The 26,216-nt window shown below is 43.7% G+C and overlaps 2 protein-coding genes across 2 annotated transcripts in view; both read right to left on the reverse strand.

Moving 5' to 3' along the window:
• gart (phosphoribosylglycinamide formyltransferase) overlaps positions 1–19,397 on the reverse strand; it is a 29,563-nt gene extending 10,166 nt beyond the window's left edge. The window contains exons 1-16 of the mRNA XM_080024582.1: positions 19,311–19,397; positions 16,469–16,618; positions 15,072–15,167; positions 14,516–14,690; positions 9,530–9,641; positions 8,548–8,616; positions 7,650–7,775; positions 7,067–7,154; positions 6,124–6,209; positions 5,530–5,698; positions 4,582–4,813; positions 2,845–2,939; positions 2,221–2,330; positions 1,861–2,059; positions 1,117–1,368; positions 456–608 (exon numbers count right to left, since the gene is read on the reverse strand). Of these exons, the coding sequence (XP_079880708.1) occupies positions 456–608; positions 1,117–1,368; positions 1,861–2,059; positions 2,221–2,330; positions 2,845–2,939; positions 4,582–4,813; positions 5,530–5,698; positions 6,124–6,209; positions 7,067–7,154; positions 7,650–7,775; positions 8,548–8,616; positions 9,530–9,641; positions 14,516–14,690; positions 15,072–15,167; positions 16,469–16,613 (2,107 nt within the window). The 5' untranslated portion in view covers positions 16,614–16,618; positions 19,311–19,397. The remainder of the gene's footprint in view (positions 1–455; positions 609–1,116; positions 1,369–1,860; positions 2,060–2,220; positions 2,331–2,844; positions 2,940–4,581; positions 4,814–5,529; positions 5,699–6,123; positions 6,210–7,066; positions 7,155–7,649; positions 7,776–8,547; positions 8,617–9,529; positions 9,642–14,515; positions 14,691–15,071; positions 15,168–16,468; positions 16,619–19,310) is intronic.
• Positions 19,398–20,699: 1,302 nt separating this feature from the next.
• Positions 20,700–25,814, reverse strand: LOC307247801 (uncharacterized protein; the record flags this gene model as incomplete). The annotated part of the gene is made up of 4 exons (XM_080023922.1): positions 20,700–20,896; positions 23,272–23,424; positions 24,518–24,784; positions 25,517–25,814. The coding sequence occupies 4 exons, from the start codon at positions 25,812–25,814 to the stop codon at positions 20,700–20,702; spliced, it is 915 nt and encodes a 304-aa protein (XP_079880048.1).
• Between the last annotated feature and the right edge of the window lie 402 nt (positions 25,815–26,216).

The following is a 26,216-nucleotide window of genomic DNA, read 5'->3' on the forward strand; positions in this document are numbered from 1 at the left end:
GGTGCTACAGACTTTTGCCTGGGGAAGATATAGGCCTATGTACTACCTCAGGGTACTACAATTACACTTGTCGCTGTAGAATCCCTCTCAGTCAGACTGTCTTTATGTCGGAGGGCCCTGAAAATGCCACTCTCCTCATGCGTGTGTGTGTGGGGATGGGTGATTTACCTGTTGCATACAGGTATACAGCCACCCCCGATCCCAGGCCCAATTACCTAAACACAAGACAGGTGTGCTTGTGCTTAAACCACACCCACGACACACTTGTGGTGTGGGTGTGGTTGTCTCATGTTAAGGAATATAAAAACCTAAGCCTACAAAAATACGAGAATCCATTTGGGAGCTTAGACATTTCTCTTAAAAAAATGCCTGAATACCCATGCACAAGTAGTAACCGTCATTTGTGGAGGCTAATCATCGCCTCTTGACAGCGCCCCCTGCAGTGTCCCCCTCACCTAGGTCCACGGCCAGCTCCGGGGGCAGCACCCTGGGAATGTTCTCCACCAGACCGCCCCCCGTGATGTGGGCGTACGCCTTGACAGCTCCGCTGCGCAGCACCGGCAGCAGCGCTCGGCTATAGATCTTGGTGGGCGTTAGCAGAACCTCGCCTGGAGAACAATTTGGGAGGGTAACATTTGTAAGTCTTTTATTACAGTGACATGGAAGATGGGTTATCCAGAGGTTCGACAGAGTAGGAGATTTTGCCATTGCGTGCGAGTGGTCCACATAGTCAGAATCACAGTTTAAAAACCATGTTTCCGTGTTTAAAATTCCACGAGAATGGAGTTCATCCCAACTTCACATGTTTTAAGACACTTTTTTTTTTGCAATCTTAAGCATATTTCCCATACTGAACGTATATTTTTAGTATATAAAGTTTGTTAAAACATCTCAATCCCCCAAAAAAAATCAAACCATTCATCATTATTTGGCATTGAGAGCCATATATACTTAATACTATTTTTTTTTCCGTCCCTATTAATTGTGAATTCTGTATGTAACCCCTTTTCCACCTATATAAACAGTAATTTATCAAAATAGTGAGAAAATTGGCATTTTTAAAGTATATTGTTGAAAATTATAGGCACATTGGGGTTTTCCAAACTATCTCCTTACCGAGCGTCCGGCCTGGCTCTCCGAAGGGGGTGGGCGAGCTGTGGCTGATCCCGGCCCGCTCCAGGACCTTGCGCACCAGGCTGAAGCCGTTGCTGTGGACGCCGGAGGAGGCCACGCCCACCAGCAGGTCACCCGCGGCAATGTCCCCTAGACGGGGCAGCAGGGCGGCCCGCTCCACCGCGCCCACGCAGAACCCCGCCAGGTCGTACTCCCCAGGGCTGTAGACCCCCGGCATCTCCGCTGTTTCACCCCCTGGAAACATGAAGATATCAGATGAATCAATCTCATTATCTGCGGTATACACCATTCTGATTGGGCAATAGCACCAATCGGCGGTTGGTTATTTATGAATAATGACCGTTGTCACGGGAAACCGCTCCTCTGCCTGGATTCACGTCACTCGCATCACGTTGCCTACATGCTAATGCTAACACTAGTTGTAGAAGTGTTATCAAGTGACACTATAGAAATTGCAATAAAAGACTTACGATAGGCATATATATAAAATTGTATATTAGCTATACAATAACTTCAAATCATTATTCCGTCTCAATGTAGTCTTTTATTTAGTTAGTAGCCACGTAAAGTAGGGCCAATGTGCATCCAGCTGATCATGATGGTAAAATCACCCCCTTTAGAGTAATACAAGCTCCCTGTTAGAGGATTATATTGCGATCACGACCAGCTGGCTGCACACTATAGCTTAACTTTACGTTACAAACTTCCCAACCATGTCGAACCTACCCAGCAGAGCGCAGCCGGCCATTTCGCAGGCCTTGGCCACGCCTCCGATCACGGAAGAAGCCACACCCACATCCAGGGTGCCGCAGGAGAAATAGTCTAGGAAGAAAAGAGGCTCCGCCCCCTGAGCCAGCACGTCGTTCACGCACATGGCCACCAGGTCTTGGCCCAGGGTGTCGTGCTTCCCGCAAGCCTGGGCGATCTACCAGTGACGAGGAGAAGTAATATGATGAGACAACATTCAAACTTGCAGATTTTTTTCTCTTTTAAAATATTATTGCTATCCACATGTCAATATTTTTTGGAGATAGATAGCATTTAATTTTACAATTAAACTTTTTTAAATCAACCGAAATGACCAACCTTAAGCTTGGTTCCAACCCCGTCTGTCCCGGACACCAGGATGGGGTCCATGAAACCTGCTGCCTTCAGGTCGAACAGACCAGCGAACCCCCCCAAATCTGCATTACATCCTGGTTCAAAGATCAAGAGTCAAATACCACAATATTTTTTGGACAAATACATCCATCGACAATTTCACATTTTGGTGCCGACTATTGGATTGATCAGATGAATGGGGATGTGTCCAATTTCACATTAATAAGAGTGAATACGTGAACATGTAGGGAGTTTTTTGGAAGGCAAATAGTTTGCTACGTTATTCAAGTTCAAGAGATAATTTGTCACATTGTTGCAGTGTTGTTACGTTGCGGACTATTTTCTTAGCGGAAGCTCATTATTAGTTCTAAACAATATACTAGTTATAGTTACTAGTTACAAAAACAACAAGGTTATAAAATAATTTCAAATCAATATTCCTCATCAAAGTATTCTTTTATTGAGTACGCAGCTGTGTAATAAGCAGGATAATGTGCTGCCTGACCCTTCAGAGTGACAGCCCGCCGGGGGTTAGTTTGCCATAACAACCGGCTGGTTGCAGATTATCCCTTTGACAGCCCTTAGTCTGTTTTTGGAAAGTAAGGTTACCGGGCCGGGAGGTGGCCTTGGCCAGAGGTTTGATCATGTCCACCAGCCTGTTTCCAGCGGCGATGTCCACTCCACTGTCCTTATAGGTCAGACCTCTGTCGGAGACACAACCAGGAAACCGGGAATCAAACACTTCGAAGCTCAATCAGTAAAGAGGAATAATTATAATGTTCCATTTCAACAATGATACTTGCATATATCCAAAACAATGTTTTTATTTGGTTTGGCAAATACAAAATGTATATAGTTAAAAAATATGAGAAAAGAAAATTTTAATGTGAATGATATAACTCAAAAAATTGATCAGCAGAATCCAAGGTCCTTGCACAGGGAACAACTTATTTGATGTCCTTAACCAATACTTGTTTGGTTAAATAACAACTAGACCTGGGGTCTCAAACTAAAATTACCTAGGTTACCCAGGTTGTTCTCTCCTCGGGGGGGCCACTTCAACAACTATAATTAATTATAATAACAATAAACTATATTCAAGTTATTCATATTATTCTAATATTTATTTATTTTCCAACATTTTTGAAACAAAATCCTTTGGCATCCGGTATCCATGCGGTATCCCTCACAAGCTTGAATCACGGCAACGAAAGTCGGAACAAACTTTGAATGAGGCCTTGTAGATCTAATAGTGTAAGACAGTTAGTGACGTGCTGTTCCCACTACGCACCGTGATTTGCTTCGTTCCATAAGGAAACTGAGCAGCACAGCGGAGACCGTGATGCCCAAAAAAAATCTTTTTGCGGAAAATACCACTCAGGTTATGCATTTGAGCCATTATGACATGCTTCTTGTTGTTGTTGTTTCAGTGTGTGTAGCTAGTTTAGTTGGTTAGTAAATGGGCAGCCAAGCCCCTAGTTCTGAGCCAATGGGGTTTGAGCTTTACTTCCGGCTCAGTTTTATTAACTCTGTAAACTTTCACTGATGCCACCTAATTAGATCTACAAGACTTTATTTAAAAAGTTTGTTCTGACTTTCGTTGCCGTGCTCAAAGCTTGTGGGAGAGACACTCTCAGATGCAAGGATCTTTTGTTTCATGTAAACGTTGGAAAATAAAATAAATAGATAAAATACTTTTACAATAAAAACACACATTGTGTTGGTTTGGAGAAACGCAGTGGATCGGATGGAGCAGGTGACCATATAAAGAAATCCGTGATGAGCAGATGTCAGCTTTCGCCGAAAGTAGAAAATACCTTCAAAAACAGAGCGTTCACAGCAGTCTTTAATGATTACTCTCAAGAAAAGACTGGGGAAAAATCTAAATTGGGTATTAAAAAAATAAGTAAAAGTATTTGCGGGCCAGATTAATAATACATTTGTTTCAGACACCTGATCTAGATGTTCACCTATTCTATAGTCAAAGTGCAATTATCCTTGAAAAACCATAAACAAAACAAAAACATGAAATGAATAAAATGACAGGTGTATATGCAAATAGTGTTTTTAATAGAAAGTTCTCGTTGACAAACAATCCCCAAAAGCTACACAAATACAGAAAAAGCACACCATGCACAGTTTTTGTTTTTATGAAATTGAGATGGATACCATAATATGCATGTTTCTAAAAAAAAAAAAAAAAAAAAGACAAAAATAAAATAGAACGAAAAAAAAATTGCGAAGTGGTCGCTACAGTATATTCCAGCTAAATGCTTACTGTAGACTATTAACCGAAAGCTAAGCAAGTGTGCGTTTGTGATTTTTTTGTGTGCATGTCACACACACCTGGGCCGGCTCAGGAATGCGATGGCCCGGTGGCCGATGTCCCGACGGTACACGGCTCCGGGGAAGCCCACGGCGGCCACGCCTTGGTTGGCCGCCTCCAGCGCTGCCGCCAGTGACGCGCCCACGGCTGTGACTGTCAGGACACGCCCCCCGCTGGAGACCACATCCCCTTCCCGCAGGCCGGTGCCGGCGTGGAACACCTGAAGCCCCGCCTCCTGGACCTTGGACAGCCCTGGAGGGGAAGGCAGAACTTTAAATTTTAATCCAGTATTCGAAGGATCGTTATTTTAAACTAGGAGGCTTTTAAACTAGTTGGAGAAGAATTTAAAAGTTAATCAATCGTTTATTAATCGACTGGTCGGGCAGGTCCAAATTTCTCTGCCAGATTGATTATGGGTGGAATTCTGAGGAACAATTCACAAATATATATACACAAGAAAATAAATTAAAAGTACAAAAATTGAAAAGAGGAATAAATACTACAATCCACAAATCTGTATTAAGATTTTTCAATTGCAAATATAATTAAAAAAATCTCTAAATCCACAAATACTGCATTCCACAAATCTGTATTAAGATGATTAAATGTGTATTTGGATTTATTTTATGGCATACAAATGGAAATTCCTTCCATAGAAGGACAACTTTAAGACATTACTTTTTAGTGAATAAGGTATTTTGAAATTATTTGATGTCATTAATAAATACTTGATTTGTTAAATAACATCTAGGTGTTCACCATTCTATAATCAAAGTATAAATTTAATAAAATAAATCATAAAATTGGTAGATTATGTCAGTGGCATTTTTAAATCCCATCAACATGTTTTATTTTTTCCTTCACCCCATTTAATCGGCTAAAAAAAATAAAATAAATACGTACATTTTACGTAACTTCAAATAAATGAAATGAGCAATTTCCATAGCAGCATTTCCATAACAGCGTACCTGTGATCTGGACTCCTTTCTGGTAGGATCCGGGGTAGCCCGGGCTGGCCATCACCACGGTGACGGCGGATTTGTCCCCGTGCCACTGGGGGGCGCTAGAGGCCAGCGTGCCGTTCAGCGTGCTGAGCAGCACCTCATACAGGTCGCTCTTCAGGAGGGGCATCAGGACCTGGGGGGGCAATGGAAACGCACGCAAACATGTTTTAGAAAAATCTCATGAAAACATTGTGATGGTATAATTGAGATTTTTATTGCTACCAATGGAGAAAGTACCACAGGGATATTTTTTACCAGTTTTTTCAAAATATATGAAGGCTCTCCCAAAACCTACAAAATGTCTCAACCGCTTTACCGCATCGAGAACTCATCTATACAGGAGTTAAAGGAAATATTGATTATTTCAAATAAGTTTAAATATTATTAGACACAAATAAATAATATCAGGAAAGGCCCAGTGGACCCTGCATGGGAGGAAGCTAGTCATGAAAATGGATAGCTGGATAATAAAGAAAGACAATACCCAGATGATGGTGGAGTCCGATCACATGATTATGTTATTATGAAAATATTAAACACATTTTTGTCGAAACACACCTGACATTCCGGGTCCCCAAAGCGGCAGTTGAACTCCAGGACCTTGGGCCCCTGCTTGGTCAACATCAGACCTGCGTACAACACACCTGAGGAGGTGGAGAAAAAAAACATATGAACAGAGGAATAAACCTCAGCAATGGGAGGGATCTTCAGAAGTCGAGCAGGAGAAGGGTGGAATTTCTTGAGAATTGAGAAGAGACCTCTTGCGTATGTGAAATGAAAAATCGCTAAATAAATGGGGAAAATATTCAAAAAGCATTTCTATATAGAACCTTTATTACAAAGGCATGACACCACTGTGTTAAGAGCAAGAAGACGATCCTATTGACCACTAAAAAGGTCACAAACAAGTACAACTGTGCTTATTATTAATGCCTATATACAGTTAGTGATGAAAGACTCTAACGATCCAGTTGTAAGGAACAAATCTTTTAAATAACTCGGCATTCTGAAGTCACTCCGGCAAAAGAGTGAATCTTCAACTCAAACTGATATTAATCAGGACTAAATTAAAGCACAAGAAAAAAAAAAAAAAAAAAGAAGGTTCAGGCATTTGACATTATTCATATTCATGCAAGTCCATCAAAATAAGAAATTGCGACAGAATTTTAAGAACTGAATCAAACAAACAAAGAATAGGACTCGTCATGAACCAAATCAGAACCTTTCACCACGACTAAGAGTTCTCACTTTCAGCGTGAAACTTATCGATTTATAGGCTGGAACTGGTGAATTACACATTAATGGAGCCTTTCAATTTTTGATTTCCATTATTTAAAAGTGTATTGACTTGGGCATCGAACGTAAGGAGTTCCTTTTATTACACTGACCAGATGTTAGCTGAAAAACCTAGACTCTTGCCCGGAGAGTTTTTGGGGGGATTGAACAAGGTATGATTTGTCCCTGATGGGGGTAAAAGGAAGACACATTGAGACATCAGTACCGACGTAGGGAGCTCCCTCGTCCCTCATGCCGTCCACCGTCTTCTGCAGCACCATCTCCTTGATCTGCTCCAGCAGCTCCTCGCTCACCTGGAGGGAGCAGGAGAAGGGAAGGTGAGAGCCCGAGGCCAATGCTCTACACTAATGCTAAATGCTAAGACGGAAAATAATGGCATCTGCATGGGTCAGGGGGTAAAGTGAGGCCCTCCCTCTACCTCCACTCAACCTAGGTCTACTTAATACCTCCACTTAACCCACCATCTCCTCTGCCTCCCTATACCCTGCCTCTCTCTATCTCCTACTACCTCTACTGTCGGGAACTGATGAGGGAACCTACGATTTTCTTAACAAAAATATGCACCTTTTATTTGTCAATATAAAGACATAATAAAATATAAAATGTAGAATTTCCTAATTCGGACGTTCATGTCGATGTCAATACCTGACATGGCTTAATGACACTTTAATCGAAAACCAGCGCATAGGACAACCACAGCAGTTTGAACTCGCAGTTTTTAAATCTCATCCTATTACCTGAACACAATTCCATTCTTGTCTCGGAAACCCATGGACCCCGCCCCCTACCTGAGGTGTGGGGCAGTAAGCCCCCATGCCGCCCGTGTTGGGGCCGAGATCCCCGTCCTGCAGCCTCTTGTGGTCTTGGGCCGGGGGCATCGGAGACACAGAGGTCCCATCGCTGAAGCACAGACACTAGCGGAAGAGGGAGAAGGGAAGATGGGTATAACTTTCTTGAACCACAGTGTTTCCCAACATTTCTTTTTTTTACTGCCATGACACTTTTTTACAATGGAATTATCTTACAGCACTAGACTACTATCCTGTTAACCACTAAAAATGTCAGAAATCCTGTGTTGGTTATTGTGGCCTCATCGTTAGTGATGCAAGACTCGCAAACGAGTCATTTGTAGCAAACAAATCTTTAAAATGACCTGGGAGTGACTCCAGGAAAAAGAGTGCGTGAGTGAGCGGAAATTAGACTCAAACCGAAAAATAATCACTGAGGACTGAATTAATGTCCAAGGCAAAAAAGAGCTCAAGGCATTTTGCACAATTCATAGTGAATGTGACTGATTTAGACTTTGCATTCCACCAAAATAAATATTTTTTGACAGAGCTAAATGATCCCTGTCAGAATTCCATTCACAACTCAAAGCCGAAAAGGCTGACACTTGTTCACGGTACAGGAAGTCCTCGCTCGCTGATGAACAAAGAGTCCGAAAGTGTATCAACTCTTTTGAGCGAGTGACTCGTCAAGAACTGAATCTCAAAAAAGGTCAGAGTGAAACTTGCTCTTGTTCTGATGAACACAGATCTGCCGTTCTGCTGGAACTGAAGAATTAAGACAAATTAGTGCAGCCTCCGAATTTCTATCTTGCAACACATGAAATTGGAATTTGAAACCAATAGAGACATTGAATATCAAAAACATAAAGTTGAAAGTAGAGACGTTGAAACAACTTACAGAAACCTCCTCTCCCTCAAGCAGCTCCTCCACCACGACCGTCTCCCCCGCCGACCCGAACGCTTTGTCCTGCCATGCCGGGAGTCAAGCGACAAAAGAAAAGACAAAGCATTTGAATTTGAATGGACGGCTGGGAAGCGTAGAAAGCATAACAGACGGCGTTAATGCTGCACATAATTTCCCAGCGTTGGAGGCTGCGAGACATTTATTTACCGATTTTGTTATTTAAAATGCGACTTCCAACACCAATTGGAACATTCTGAGTGGGAAGAGCTGGGTGATAAGAGAAATGGGGAAAACTACTTTAAAAAAAAAAGCAGAACATGTGCATGCAAATTAGTCTTTTTTTCAGTGGGTGAATAGAAAAAAATAAAATAAAAATGAAATTGCGATAGAAAATAAGATTGTGTCTGGTCATTTTCCAACATTTACCAAACAACAATTGAAATGATTTATATTTTCTTAATTCAAATTATTTTATTTTTATTATTTTAGTGACTAGTTCATGCCCATTCAAAATCTAAGATGTCAATGATATAGTCCTGTGTTCCACAATGTAAGATGAAACTGCCGGTCAAAGTCATACACCTGGGAAAGACTCTTCATGACTCTAAAAGTAACTGCTATTCGCTGTTTATTGAAAGTTTATTAATATTACACGTGTCGCATGTCTAAATTGCACCAAATTCCACCAGCAATACACCCACCAAGTGTGAAGTAGATTGGTTGTTTAGATAATCTCAAGACATACAGAGATTAATCCTTTTTTTAGTAAGAGAGTAAGATTAAATCATTAAAAAAAAAGTAATGCAATTTTTTTTATTTTATATAATTTCTGCAGTACCTCTAAAATGTGTTTTATATGGAGAAATACTTGGGATACTATATTATTATTTGTGCTTCCACTCCATATTCTCTATTATTTATAGAAATTATTTATGAGCAGGGTTGAATCACAGGCATAAATTTAGATGTTCGGTACCTCCATGATGTCCATGACAGCTTGGCAGGCCTGGTCCTGGTCGGCGGCCACGATGACACCCTTCCCGGCCGCCAGCCCACTGGCCTTCACCACCAGCGCCGGGAAGCTCGCCCTAAATAGGACCAAAGAAAACAGAAACTTTTATGACCTTAATTTCAACACCCACATTAAAACAATTACAAAGTCAGCCTACCATCGCCTAAAGATTATATCAAGGATTAAAGGATTTATGTCTCAGCAGAATTTGAAAAAAACATGCATTTATCTTTAGTGGACTAGATGACTGTAACAGTGCCTTTACAGGTCTCCCTCAAAGATCGATCAGACAGCTGCAGTTGATTCAGAACGCTGCTGCTCTAGTCCTCACTGAGACCAAGAAACTATCACTCCAGTTCTCAGATATTTACACAGGCTTCCTGTTCGTCAATATTGATTTCAAAATACTACTGTTGCCAAAATACATTTCTGATCCTCTGTAACGTTATGAACCATCCAGACTTCTCAGGATGTCCGGGGCAGGTCTGCTCCCCATAGTCAAAACTAACCATGAAGAAGCAGCGTTTAGTTTTTATGCACCATATATCTGGAACAAACTCCCAGAAAACTGCAGGTCTACCGCAACTCTCACCTCCTTTATAATCAAGGCTGAAGACTTTTCTGTTTGCCGCTGCTTTTTACTAAACCAAATGTTCATTTCTTGCACTGCGCTCAGTCACTTTTATGAGTTGATTTTATACATTCTATGCATTCTACTCCTAAACTTTATAATATGTTCTTCCTTTTACAATGTGTTTATTTTGCACTTAGTCTCGATGCTTCAGATGTTTTATTTAAAGTACTTTGAATTACCTTAAAATGTGAATGTGAATACTAGTGGCTTCTGGCGCACTATTACGGCCTTGGCCTATTTGAAATAGCGATCTCAGATAACCGAAAGATCTCCAGACCGGTTCCCGGGGCTAGGATATCGCCTTGACAAGGTAAAACGCTATTCTGGGAATTGGCAAAATCGTTTTTAACAAAGAGTTAAACAAGGTTTCTTTGATTCATTTCTTGCACTGCACTATAACTTTTATGCACTCTATGTATTCTATTTTTTATTTTAAGCATTCTATGTCTTTTTATGATGTGTTTCTTTGCACTTTGTCTTAATGCTTTTAATATTTTATGTAAAGCACTTTGAATTGCCTATTTGAAATGAACTATTGAATAAACTCGCCGTGCCTTACATCGCTCATATATTAAACTAACGCAAAAGTTCCGACCAAATGTGAAAAAAACAAAAACAAGTCAATTCTGCCGATGGAAGGCTTCCTTTCCTGTCCAACGATAAAACCAAATCATGTGCTTTGAAATGCAGAAATGCCAAATGTCATGTGACAAATGTTTACTTTGGGGCGAGATCTGTTACTAAGAAAATAACAAATACTACTACTACTTATAATAATAATAATAATGCCTTGCATTTCTATAGCACCTTTCAATGGACCCAAGGACACTTAACACGTATGGAGGGAGAGAAAATAAATTACAGAAGAGCAGAAAATAATAGTAAGGTTGCCGGGGTGACAGCATTAATCAAGACCATTGGCCTTGGTGTTGAGTTTTTTGAAGGTGTCAATAGATGCGCGTTGTGGATCTCTGCTGGGAGAGAGTTCCAAAGAGCGGGGACTGCCACACTGAAGGCTCTGTCCCCAAAACTCTGCATGTTGGTGTGGGGGGTGGTGAGCAAAACCGTGTAGGAGGACCGCAGAGTCCAGGCCGAGGTATAGGGGTGGAGGTACTGATAGGTACTGTGGAGCAAAGACATGGAGAGATTTATAGGTGAGGAGGAGGATTTTATTTGAGTTACGGGACTTGACTGGGAGCCAGTGAAGGTTGATGAGGGTCAGGGTGACGTGCTGCCAGGGCTTGGTGAGGAACCCTGGCAGCTGAGTTCTGCACATACTGGAGCTTGTCCAGGGCTTTGCTGTGTACCCCGAAAGGACTCCATTGCAATAATCCAGATGGGAGGTGATGAAGGCATGGACAAGGGTCTCAGCCCCAGAGTCAGAGTGATGGCTGGAGTCTGGAGATGTTTTTGAGGTGGTAGAAACCAGATTTGGTGATGGATTTGATATGTGACTGGAATGAGAGGGTTGAGTCCAGAATGACACCCAGATTGCAGACTTCTGGGGATGGCAGATGGAGCAGCAGTCAACATCAAGGAGAAGATCTCCAAACTTCTGAAGCAGCGCCTTGGAAGCCACAACCATCAGCTGTATTTCATTACTATTTAGCTGGAGTAGATTAGATGACATCCAGGTTTTCATATTGTGGAGGCAGTTGGCAAGGGACTGCGGGGGAATCTGAGTGGGTGGTTTAATGCTAAGACACAGCTGACAGTCATCTGCATAGGAGTGGAAGCTGAGGCCGTGTTGACAGATAATCTGGCCAAGGGGGAGCATGTAGATAGTGAAAAGGAAGGGTCCAAGCACAGAGCCTTGGGGCATGCCTTGGTTGACTGGGGCCGGGGTGGAACTGGAATGTCTGATGGTGACAAACTGTTTCCTGTTGGAGAGATAGAACTGGAACCAGGAGAGAGCTGCACCAGCGAGGCTCAGGTATTTAGATAAGCGGTTGAGGAGGATGGTATAGGAAACAGTGTCGAAGGCTGCGTAGAGGTCCAGGAGAATAAGGATAGTGATGTGGCTGGTATCAGCAGAAATTGGGTAATTGGTGATTTTGATGAGCGAATACTGACAGACTGTGTGGCGGACCAAGAGGGCGTGGTCTAGCCGCCGCTGCAGACAGGCGATAGGGCTCCCATCCCGGGGCCGCTCAACTGCTGCGGATCAGGCGAATCAATGGAGGGACTCAAACCCAGAAAATAATAAATGTTTTGTTGTCCCTGCAGTGAGGATTGGTGTGCTTGCGGGACATGTTGGACCGGGCGAGTGATCCAGATAAGCAACCGCCGGACACGATACGGCGGGTGCTCACTAAAGCGTTGAAGCGCATGCACAATTTGCATATTGGCCTGCAAGCCCATGATTTAACATTTTGGCCCACGAGCCACCTTTTGTTTAAAAAGACTGAGAATTAATACATGCCAACTGGTGCTGAGCCAACAGGCCATCCAGGTCCTCCTCCGGGAGCGCACCAGACCTGGCGAGGAACGACCGCTGCCCCCCACCGCTACAGAAGATAACGGGGGAGGATGATCCAGGGGTGTTCCTTGCCAACTTTTAATTAATGGCCCAGGCAGCTGGCTGGACGGACTGCGGGCAGGCGTGGCGGGTCGTACCCCTCCTCTCGGGAGAAGCCCAGCTGGCGGCGCATGCCCTACTGCTGGAGCAGTGGACGAGCTACGCTGTCATCCGGAGGGCGGTGATGGAATGGGTCGGGAGAACACCTGAAGGCCACTGCTTGCGCCTCTGGTCACACCTCTAGGACACTGCGGGCCGGCCATTTCTGGACGCCAAGTAGCTCCTGGACGTGGTCCAGCGGTGGCTACGACCAGAGGAGTGCTCCCCACGCCAGAAGTTTGTGGACAATCTCCAGGCCCATGCGGCTAGCTGAGTGCGTTGCCACTGACCAGTCTCCCTGGCTCCACGCTGAGGCCTACACGCACAGCACCACCTACCACACCTGACCGGAGAGGAGCCCACCGAGGGACCATTGGGGACTGTTGAGGGCCTGGATTCGTTGAGGGACCGGCCAGTACCAGCACCACGGACCTGGCGGCCATCACCATCCTACCTTCTAGGGCCCATCTCCCGCCCCGCCAGAGGAGGGACGACCACCAGAGGGAGTCCACCTCCTACCCCACTCCAAGCCCCCGATTCTTCGAGGGTGGCGTGGCCTCGGGCCCACCGAAAGCTGAGCAGACACCGGGGCAGGTATGCTGGTGATGTGCTTGGTAAGTGTGGGAGTCTCTGCCCATAATTATAATGATGATGATGATTTTGGGTGCAGGAGGAATGTTGTTCCAAGCTTTTTCCTGGTCGGCTGACGAGCCCGTGCGCTGATCCCCTCTGTAAGACAGACAAACATTAAGAAATCGCCCTGCCTTGAGTCTGACCAATCAGCGCCGTGCGGGCGCTGAGAAGTACTCAGGAGTGACCCAGGAGGGGAAAAAGGCACATCACCCAGGCTCTTCCCTCGACTGGGCAGATCATCCAGAGGTGGAAGGAACATTTTGAGGAACTCCTGAACCCGATGTGTATGTCCTCTGAAGAGGCACAGCTGGAAGAGTCTGGTGGATTAGAGTCTTTTTCCTTGGCAGAGGTCACTGAGGTTGTTGGAAAGCTCCTCAGTGGCAAGTCACCAAGGATGGATGAGATCCATCCAGAAATCTTGAAGGCGCTGGATGTTGTGGGGGTGCCTTGGTTGACATGACTCTGCAATGTTGGGTGGACATCGGGAACAGTGCCTTTGCACTGGCAGACCGGGGTTGTGGTCCCTATTTAAGGGGACCTGAGGGTGTGATCAAATTATCGGGGTATCACATTCCCCTGCCTCCCCGGGAAAGACTACGCCAAGGTGCTGGAAAGGAGACTCCAGCCGAATGTGAAACCCCAGATTCAGATTGAACAATGCGGTTATTGTACCGGGCTGTAGAGTTGGTCTTTATTCCCACCCTCATCTATGGTCATGAGCTATGTGATTGACTGAAAGAATGAAATTGCAGACACAAGCAGCTGAAATTGTGTTTCTCCGTAGGGTGGCGGGGCTCAAGCTCCGTGATAGGGTGAGGAGCTCTGTGATCTGGCAGGACCTCAGAGCTCACTGCTGCTCCTCCACATGGGGACAAGTCAAGTTGTGGTGGTTTGGGCATCTTGTGAGAATTTTAGCCTATTAGCCTTATTTGAGTTATAGATCCACCCAGATAGATCTGCGTCTAGCCTCTCAACATCTTTCCAACCCAACCTCACATCTGTTAGTTCTATACATATTTTTATATATATATAAATATATATATATATATATATATATTTCCCTGACGTTCTGATGTAGTGGCAGGCGTCCGGTGCATGGGTGAAGGAGCCCCAGCGCGCCGTGGGGATGCCCTGGCGCTCCATGAAGGCCTTGGAGAAGCTCTTACTGGCCTCCAGCTGGGACGCCTTGGCCGAGGGCCCGAAACAGCGGATGCCAGCGGTCACCAGGTCGTCCACCATGCCTACAGGAAGGAGGGAAAAGAGGAAAGAAAAACATGCGTTTAGGGATGGATAGAGATTATAAAAAAATAAATAAAATGTTCTATTTTTTTTTTTTTCAAATAGAACATTTTTCAACTCTTGAGTTAGGGTTAGAAAAAAATCAACTTGTTTTTACTCATTTAAAAAAAAAATGCAAAATTAAAGTGTTAAAAATTTAATGTTATGTAAAAAACAGCAACGGGTTCAGCGATTACAAATCACAGGATCGACCATTAAAACATTATAGATAAAAATGGAATGAATATAATAGAATAAATGTAATGAAGTGAATGTAATAGGAATAAAGTGAATGTCTAATTCAGGATGTTTGTCCAAATGCAGGTGTGGGAACTGAGACTCACCTGCTGCCAGAGGAACCTCGGGTCCCACCACCACCAGCCCCACATTGTGGTCCTTGCAGAACTGGGCCAGGATGGCATGGTTACTGATGGACACCTCTGCAGGAACAGGGAGGGAGAGAAAGATTGATTGGATAAATATACACAGTTTGAAAAAGATTGGTTCTTTTCATATAATCGTGATCAGGGAACTAAAGAATAATTGTGAAAGCTCTAGAGTTATCCAACACCAAATCAGATTCATAGCTTTTGCTAAACAGTATTGATTATCTTTGTTTATTTTTTAAACCTGAGCTGTCAGCACGCTGGGCATACAACATCGAGTATTTGCATGACATTGCATCTAGGACAGAGTTAGTCTGCTAGTGGAGTTCAAGTACTCAACCTGCAACCAGCTCTTTAATTAATTCTTAAAATCATCAAGAACTGCTATAATAACTCTGTCCTGTGGACGACCTGTAGGATGACAAGAGCACAGTTCTTTGTTCTTTCTTTCAATAACATGTACATTGAAAAACAAACATTGGACGACAACATGTATCAAAAAACAGAGTTAATTTAGTCCAGGATAACTGGAACAGCAATTGGGCACGTGGCCTCTTCCTGTCATAGTTATGGCAGTAAATGAGGAAGAAAAGTGGAGAGGGATGCAATCAGGAGGGTGCTGGGGTGCGTTCAAAGAAGGTGCCGGTGGCGTGAGCCCGTCTGTGATGACACCACCTGTACGTGTGTGTGTGTGTGAGAGAGATGTGTCCAGCGGTGAGTGTACAGGACTTAACCCAAGCCACAGAAGACCCCCGGACCGCCAGAGAAGCCGGAACCCCGAGGAGCAACCCCCACACCATGCCTCGAGGAGCACAACCCAGTCCCAGGGAGCACAAGGAGACCCCGCGCTCTTGAGGCGCACACATACAACCCACCCCCATGTGCAGGCGCAGGACGCAGCTGCAGAACCCAGGCCGTGGGCACCAGACACGGACCGCGGGCCTGGAGCCACGCCCCGCGTCAACAGGCTGACACCCCGCCCAAAGCGCCCCCCCCTGCAGGTGAGTTGGCGGGGACCCCTGCCCACCCGCACAAGAGCGAGGCCTGCTCCTCCGCAGCCAACCAAACGGCCCACCTGGCCACAAGCCCCAAGCGCCCATCCACGTAGCCGAGTGTGCTCAGCACAGGGCGCCCATATGTTAGCCCACCCGCTCCGCCAGATATATGGGCCCACAACCACCCCTGGCACCCGCCGCAGAGAAGCCGTGCAGCGGCAGCTCCGATAGCCGTCCCCAAAAATATTGTCAAATTATTTATCAAATAGAATATTGTGATATTTAACCATGATTTTGTCAATGTTGCCCCCTGGCCCAAGAAGCTCCAGCGATATTCAATTTTGGGAAAGGAGTATTCACCGGAGTTGGTGATCTTGCCGCAGTTGGCCGTGCCAGCGTTGCCGGGGGCGACCAGGACCTGCTGGACATGGGGCGACTGGGCGAGCTTCCAGGCCAGCGCATGCTCCCGCCCACCGCCGCCGACTACCAGCACCCGCTCCGCCATAGCAACTAAGATAAGAGGAACAATACATACTGATTTAAAAACACACACACGTATGGTCAGAGAAAGACACACTGTTGCAGTACATGGATCCTCACACACACACACACACACACACACACACACACACACACACACACACACACACACACACACACACACACACACACACACACACACACACACACACACACACCTTGTCATTTACAGCTAATGAAAAAATAAAAGTTGTTATTAGCTGTGCTCCTACTATTCCCTTTTTAATTAGTCGTAAAGTGCCGATTTAATTGCATGTGAAAATTGACCTATGACAAAAAATGTGTTGGCTTGTTTTGAGTAATTGCTGACCTTTTCTCTCGAGCCTGGGGTCCTAAATAAATAATAATGTGATGTGGCACTAACAAGAACTCGGACGCCGTTTTAGCGATCGTATGATTAAAAAAATAAATATATATATTTATTTTTTTTAATTTCAAAAGGCAGTCAAAAATGGACAACAGTTAGAAACACTTAGAAATGCTAAATCTTTAGCATTAGCATTCAATATCATTTTGTAATGTTGTGCTAATCCTAAACCTAACAAATGCTAAGAATTATTTTGTAATGTATTATTATGCAATGTTGCATTTAGAAGGAGTGACACGGACAGCGAAAAGGGAATTGGGGATTGTACGATTAAATAAATAAATACATAAACAACTCAAAAAAAACAAAAAACGGCTGTCAGAAATAGACCATAGTGGGGAGGGTCAACCCTAATTGAGCCCAAAGTATAAGAGTTTAAAAACATGAAGAAAGGGTGAAAGGTTAGATATAGTAAATAACCAACAGACCACGCGTATAAGTCAATGGGCCAGGCCTCATCACAAGAAAACTAAATGAAATGGATCTGTGCCTCTTTTGCACGGGACAAAGTCATTATCATAGTGATATATAATAAGACATCCAACTCAGCAGGCGTTAATTGTTCCTATTTAATATACAGCATTGCCATGTTTATGAGTAGGAGCCAAATTAGCGATTGTTTTTCTAAAATTGTAGGCTTATACTTATCATCCACTGTTCATTGTGGCTTTATGTATTCTTTCCCATCTTCCCGATAATTTTGAGGTTTATTGTATACAATGAGTATCTTTTTCTATTTTTTATTATCATCAATAGGCAATTATTATTGCCTATTTTTCTTTCATGTGAGCTATATGGGAAAGAGCGACTTGTACCAGGATGATGAGACTCCCCGCAAAATGTGAATATTGGGCTGGGCTTTAATTATACAATATCAAAGGACACATGGGACATTGTAAATCTGATTATTATGAACCTACGGTATTTACGGTTTGGTTTTTTTGCGATCTTTACTTGAACCATTTCACACTCATTTTGAATCAGATTTGCATCACAAAAAATTAAAACTAAATTATTACAACCCCCACAATGTTATTACAAGGATCTAAAAACAATATATTAGGAAAGGATTTTAATTAAAAGAAAATTGGAGGTGTCACATTTGTTCTGGAATGATGTCATTGCTTGTTCTGAATGAGATGAGTGTCTCATGCATGAATGAAAATGTGTGTGTCTAGTTTCAAAATGTCCATTTTCAGAACAAGCTGCCTTGCCGGTGCCAATAAAACCTGCAGCCGGATGACTTTAGCGGATTAGGAGCCGGCTCGTGACTTTAATTTCTGTCTTGAGAAGGAAATCTAGCGACTCAGCCGCTCGTCACACTGACTTGATCTTATTTGCTCTCTCACCATAACATGTAAAAATAAAACGTAAAAACAAAAAAGGTGTACAATTTATCGGTTTTGGGTTTTTGACTCATACAAGTTGTTTTCAAAGACACAAAATAAGGTCACTTAAATTAAGGTCAGACGTTGAATGTAAACCCCCTGTGAGTGTGAGGACTTAAAACTAGTCTATCTGCAGATCCATACTGAACTGAATTACACCAAACCTCCCAGAGTGAGTGAGTGAGTGAGTGTAATGAGTTTATCAGTCCAGGCTGATGAGACTCACTCCCTCATGTGACTCACATGTGGGATACACCAAATTTAAATTTTTTTTTTTTTTTTTTAAACTCCATGCACCCATCCTAAAAATGTTAGATATAATTTTAAGTAACAAAGACGCATGAGTAGCATTAACAAACTGAAGAGGTAATTATTTGGGAATAACTCCCGGTTTTCAACTCTACTGCACACACACACACACACTTTACATAATGTAAAGTTTATAATGTAATAGGGATTATCATTTGGTTCAGTTTAAAAAAAATCCCTTTGCCCTGGTCATATTTTCAACCAAAAATGATCCCTATTACATTACAAACTTTCTAACATGTACTATAACTGCCACCAAGAGGCACTTAATAGTATTAACTGTAATTCTGCTTCCATGACTTGGGAATAAGTCGATTTTTTTTTTTGTAACGTTTGCGTGACGTTTTCGCACTATTTTATTGGTTTCCGGGAAGTTTACAAACATACCAAAGGCAGCAAACGCTTATATCAGAGAAACAAAACTAAATGATAACTAAACACATTAAAAAAATATATATATTTTTGGGAGGGGGGGGTTTTAGGACCTTGAAAGAAGTTCTGCAGGGCCACGTGAACTTAAATATCGACTTCACACAAGAGTGGGGACCGTTAAACGTCACGTCTCCGGCACGTAGCGGTACAAGGGGGGAGCCGTTACCTGGACGAGTGAAGCCCGAGGAGGAGGAGGAGGAAAGTCCCTTCGCGCGTCCAGATGCGGCTCCTTCGGCGTGAAGCTCCAACACTGACCCCGGTCCCCACTGTGCGGGAGGACCCACGCAGACCACGTGGATCCCAAGCGGAGCTCGTCGGCCGTAAATCAGAGATAAAAAAACAAAAAAAAAAAAAAAAAAAATACTTCTTAAAATGTGAACGAAATTAAATGACCGTGTCGCGTGTTTGTTCGTGCGCGCACCCGAGACGCAGTCGAACGACTTCGTGGGCAAAACACTGTTTTCGAAGAACGGAAAAAAAAAAAAATCAATATAAAGAAAGATTGAACTTCCGTGTCGTGAACGGCCCCGCTTGCATTGTGGGTAATGGTGTTGTTGTTACTGTCGCAAAAACGGAGCGCGCAGAGGCGAGGCTCCTTTTGAATGAATAGATGATCATGAAAAAAAAGAATAAAAATGTCTTACGTACATATTTTCATGTGAATTGTGGAGACGGATTTTTATTGTCGTCTTTTACATGGTACTTAAGTATTATTGCCTATCTGTTTTAGAGAGGGCTGCTGTAAAAAAACGTAATTTCCAGGTAAACTTTATTTATTATAAGAACCAGAACACTTCATAATAAAACGTTGAACGTGAGGCTCATACAAAGATAAACACTTACTTGAGTAAAATCTGCAATGTTTGATAATAAAAGTTAACAAAAGTAATAAAAGACAATTCAAGATTCTGTATCAAGCACTCCATTTTTCACAACTTCTTCTGTGACGCTGTAATATTTAGTACTTACTTTAGCGTCCCTCCCTCCCCTTTTCAATTTCTTTCTTGACTCACAGTTAATGCTGCCGTTTGCTCCTGAATTATTAATAAAGTCTTATCTTATCTTAATTCAAAGTGCTTGTTCCGACAGGCCTTTGGATTGTCTGCCCATATTTACGCTCATAACCATCTCTTTTCTTAACCCTAACAAGTTTAATTACAATTTATTTAAAAATGGCCGAGGGGCCTAATTAATACTGTGCTATAATTAAATTAGCACATTGTTGAGGAGACAGGCTCTCGCAGGTTCACCGTTTGGCTCGAAGCTTCACATTCAGTCAGAGGATAGAGCCCAAGCTGCCGCTAGGATCTCAGTTTCCTGCTCAGGGGCGCTACGGCAGGGTGAATTGGATTAGAATATGTATTCCATTTTTAAAAGACATTTTGTTCTGATAAATATTGCACTGCTACATCTTGCACATACGACCACAGCATCCATGTACATCTCAGATGAAAGATGCCGCCAAAAGTCACATACTCTCACACGGTTACAGTTCTATTGTAGATTCGTCCGAGAAAAGAAGATCCCCCCCCACCCTTATAATAAACAAATAAATCTATGGTCCTAGGTGGTCCGTCCGTTCTAGCAGGGGCAGCTGGGGAGCGCTGAGCAGCTCCCTCCCGAGATCCGAGTCCCGTACGGCGAACAGCGTCACGCCGGAGCTGTAGGCGGCCGGGATCACGATGTGCGACGACTTGGGACGACCTTCCTCCTCCTCCTCCTCCTCCTCCAGCACCATGCGCTTCACTTGACCTTGGAGAGGCGAGAAAAACAACATGAATTTATGTGCCGCACTGGGGTGCACTAGAGCTCGCCTGGTGTGCCGTGAAAACAATTACATTTCAACTTCAAATGCATAAAATTGCGAGGCCGCACTAATAAGTCGGTTCCAGCAGAACAAGCTCAAGTTTCACACTCAAAATGACAACTATTAGTAGTGATTCTATTCGAAGGTTTAACTCTTGTTTTTTTGAGTTTCGGTTCTTGATGAGTCACTCGGTAAAAAGAGTCGCTCAGTTTTCACACTCTTCGTTCGTTTGATTCAGTTGGCGTACGGCACGGAGCGAGGCAGGACTTCCTGAACGATGAACGAGAGTCAGTTGGGCTCTGAGTTGGGAATGGAATGCTCACAGGAATCATTTAACTCAAGATTCAAGATTCAAGATTCAAGATTTTTATTTGTCACATTCATATACATACTTCCATACATATATGCAGTGAAATGTAATGCAACGCACCCGGTGATAGCACACAATAAGTCCTAGGAAAAAGTACAAAAATAAAATAAAATAAAAAGTAGAAAATTCCTTTCTAATAGACCGACTAACTGACTCCTAAAACGTAATACAGTAAGTGGAATACTTATAGAATAAGATAAAAAACATATAGAATAAAATACAATAAAAAATAAATTGAAATAAAATGGAATAGGTTGAAGGAATATGGCTATGTATATACAGATATGTGCATTTAAAGTGGCATGTGAATTAAAGTGGCATGTGAATGTGAATAGTGTGAGGTAGTGTTTGGGATAATACAGCACAGTATACAACAGTACGGCGCAGCAATACGGCATCACGAACAACCCTGAACAGTGACACAGTATGCGGTACAGTATGCTACATACAGTACAGTAGGTAGTGGAGCCTAGTGCATGGCTCAGTTAGGACCCCTGGTGAGGTCAGCGTTGACAGTTCTGATGGCTTGAGGGAAGAAACTCCGTCTCAGTCTCTCTGTTCTCGCTGCGTGACTGCAGAGGTGCTTGCCTGACCGCAGCAGCTGAAACAGTCCGTTGTTGGGGTGATGAGGATCCTTCATGATCCTACGGGCTCTGCTACTACACCTCCTGGTGTATAACTCCTGCAAGGGGGGGAGGGTAGTTCCAGTGGTACGTTCAGCTGAACGCACCACCCTCTGCAGGGCCCGCCTGTCCTGGGCAGTACAGTTCCCAAACCAGGCAGTGATGTTGCCTGTCAGGATGCTCTCCACTGCTCCAGAGTAGAAGGACTTGAGGATCCTCACCGGTGGCACACGTCATGTGTTGGTGGAAATTCGGCAGAACTTTTTTAAGGTTGGCCCTGTTAAAGTCCCCAGTCACCACCACAGCCGCGTCGGGATGTCTGTTCTGAAATCCGCACAACACATCGTACAGAACCGACAGAGCTGCGTCGGTGTCCGCTTGCGGTGGGATATAAACGGCTGTAATGATGACCGTGCTGAATTCCCGGGGGAGATAAAATGGACGGCATAGTATGGTCAGCTGTTCCAGGTTCGGCGAGCAGGAGTGGGAGAGGAATTTGGTGTTGTTGGCGTTACACCAGCGGTTGTTTACCATTTTTTGTTTACCACCTGGACGTATGGCTTCATCCGGCACCAGTGGGTTCAGCCATGTTTCCGTCAGGCAGAGGACGCAACAGTTCCTCGTGTCACGCTGGAATTGAATCCTCGCTCGAAGTTCATCCATCTTGTTCTCCAGGGACTGGACGTTAGCAAGAAGGATGCTTGGCAGAGGTGGACGGTAAGGTTGCATCCTCATTCTGACCCGAATGCCGCCTCGTTTACCTCGGTGCTTCCTCCGTGGGCCGGCTCGTGGAACAGCGACTCCATTTTTGTTGTTGTTGCGAGTGTTCCCGCGTAGGATTTCCGCCGGCCACTCTGCTCCCACGGATAAAAAGTCCCAAAGTTGTTCGTTTAGGGAAATTTTTATATCCATGAGTGCATCGCGGCCGTATGAGTTAATTGTTGATGTTTTTCTGGCGAACATCGTGATAAAAAAAGGAAAAAAATACTAAAGAGTAAGAAAGTAACCGGAGCGCCGGCGCAGGCGACCGCTAGGGGCGGCGCCACTATCGCCACGATAGTAACTCTGTCGAAATGATTGATTTTGGTGGAATGCTTCACATTCGATTTGAAATATACCAAATGCCTTGACCTCTTTTGCCTTGGACTTGAATTTAGTCCTCAGAGATTGTTTGCGAATCGAAGACTGGTTTGCCCCACTCTTTTGCTGGAGGGACTCCAAACTCCTGAGTCATGAGTCGCGATTTGTTCAAGACGTTTTTCGTGGTCTATCTAGATGTAGAATAGATAGATGGTGTAGAGAGGGACAGGGACAGCGGAGCACCCACCTTCCACGTCCAGGTCCCGCCATCGTGGGTCAGACTGCTCCTGGGACAGTGCGGACAGGGGGCAGCTGGGCATCCATCGCTGCAGAACGTCCTGTCGACGGATCAGCAGCACAGAGTCACTGCACAGACGCTGGTGGACCTTGTCTTCAGTGACTGAGGTGGAGAGAGGAAGGGAGGGATGGATAGAGAGATAAGATAAGATAAGATAGTATGTTATTGAACCCCCGAAGGGGAAATTTGATTGCAGCAGCTCAATGGCGAAGCATTAAGTACAGAAGCTGGACAATGTACATTAAATTCACAGCATGTACAGTACATAGCTAAAGCAGTCCAACAGTAAAAGCAATAATTCTTGTACATTCTTGAGACATTTATTATTTGCATTATTACTTCTAAGTAATAATACAATTAATAAAGGTCTCAAGAATGTATAGCATAATTATTTCAATGAAATGCAAGAGAATTATTTAGATAGATGGATCACATGAAAAATTGGCAATAGAGAAATAGGCAATATAATAAAGATAAACTTAACTAGAAGATATAAAGAAATTACAATATACAATGAACTTAAATTGAATACATCAAATGTACCTCATAAAATAAATCGAATTAACCTAAATACTGAACATAATGCAAACAATGAACAACACGCCAGAAAAATATACCTCCAAATAAAAAAGGACAAATACAAATTTCACAATATGTAACAAACCTTATGATAATGAATAAAATAAACATAAAAAATAAACCATAAAAAACAAGTGTTTGGTAATGTACAAATCACCTGTTTATCAACAGTAAGGCTGTACGCAATTCAAAACAATAGATGTCGTAGAAATACTTTCATAATAATGTTAATGCACATCTTCGCCCAAAGTAGTGCTGCTATTTCCTAGAGTTTATCTGGCAGCGGTTTGATCCTAGCGACAAAATGTACCTATTGTAAGATAAGATAAACCCTCATTAGTCCCACAGCGGGGAAATGTACAATTGGAGTATGTACTCAGGCGGTAGAGCTGGTGGTCTAGTGATCTAAAGGTTGCTGGTTCGATCCCAGGCTCCTCCTGCTCGCCTGCTGTAGTGTCCTTGAGCAAGACACTTAACCCCTAATTGCTCCTGATGGCTGCGTCCGTCGGTGTTTGAACAATTGTAAGTCGCTTTGGATAAAAGCGTCTGCTAAATGAAATGTAATGTAAAATGTAATATTATACAGACAGCAATCTGCTCTGGACCTGTTGCTCACCGACATCCAGGGGGTTGGTCATGAACACGGCGTTGGCAGCCGCTCCGAATATGAGCTGGTGGTGCCAGGCGTCGGGCACCTCGTGACCCGGGGGCACAGCAAGCTGCAGGTTCATGGTGGCCACGGGCACGGCCCCCCGTCGAATCCAGCTGACCAGCCACGACACCAGCCGCACGCGCCGCCGTGGGTGGAGGTGGAAGAAGCGGCCGAGCACCTTCCCCTGGCTCAGCTGCTCCGCCCCTGAGATCAGCTGAGCATGAGTGGCGCCTGGAGAGCAGCATGAAAACAGAATAAAGAAAGGGAGGCCATGTACACATGGAGGCTGTTGAGTAAGGGATGGAGCATGCAGCCTTTAGCGCAAAATAACCCCCTTCAGAGTGATACTGATCACCCTGTCCGGGGGTTATTTTGCAATAACAACCATCTGGCTGCACATTATCTCCCTTAATTCACGGCTGCTTACTAAATAAAAGGAAAACTTTGAGACGGAAGATTGATTTGAAATTATTTTATAACTAGTATGTCTAGTTTAAGAGCTTCCGCTAAGAAAAAAAGGCTCCACAGCGCCATGGAACCAACGTAGCAAACTACAAAATTTCCCTAAATATTACTGAACTATTTATATGTTTTGGGGGTATTGTTGTTGCTGTCTTGTTGATATGTTCTCCCCATACGAATATCCTATGGTTTCACAGTAGTTCTGTAGAACTAACTCTATGTCCCTAAGTTCTTATTATATTTGTGTATCATTTTATATAATTTATTTTTAAACAGCTACATTTCCTAGAAACCGTTTAAAATGTGTTTCTTTCAAGTAAAATCCTTCAGGGCAGGATTGACTTACATTTCACCCAAAATGTAATTGCAACCCAAGCCCGTAGGTTGCATCAGCGTCCCAGACTTTGGAAACAACAACAACAACAACAACAACAACAACAACTTGAACTTCATAGAAACCAGCCTCATTTCAGATTCATTTTAGCTGTGTCTGTTTTTTACCGGCCTGGCTCCTGGACACCAGGTAGTCAGGCAGCGGCGCGTCGTTCCTCCTCAGACGCGTCTGCACGCAGCGGTCGGCGTCCTGCGGCTCCACCTCCGTGTCCAGGATCCGCAGGACGTCCGTGACAGCCGTGGCCCCGCAGGCCGACGCCCCGATCTGCAGGGTCTGCCTCTCCAGTGCCTCCTGCAGGGACCACAGCATGGCCCCGGGGACCGGGCCGGGGTCCGCCTCCCTCCCATCGGGGCTGGACTCACGAACTGCCTTCATACCAAGCAGAATGCCTGGGAATAGAGCCATCACTTATTACATCGGGTTCAATCTGGCATTACAAAATTTAATTCAGGGACTTTCGAGTACTGTTTTAAGCACAATTTTTTTCTTTTCGTTTTCAAGGCCTTCAACACAAAACAAATTAAAAAAAATTAAACGTCATTTTTGTTGATAAAAACATAATATGACCTTAGTCTCATTGTCTAATACATACTGTACACAGACACACACAATCTCATTTGAAGCCACTATTATAAGTCTCGGTGCTGGATTAAATTTGCATTTCCCCGGTGAAACATTTTTTTTTTTTTTATCACGTTATGTTTTGAAAACCAAAAAAATAAAGATAAACAAACAGTGGGAATATCACAGGTTTTCAATGACCGCACTTCAGCCTAAAGGGGGCTATTTTCAAGGAATTCCTGTACT

Source organism: Zeus faber (assembly GCF_960531495.2).
Source record: "Zeus faber genome assembly, chromosome: 2".
Taxonomy (NCBI): Eukaryota; Metazoa; Chordata; class Actinopteri; order Zeiformes; family Zeidae; genus Zeus; species Zeus faber.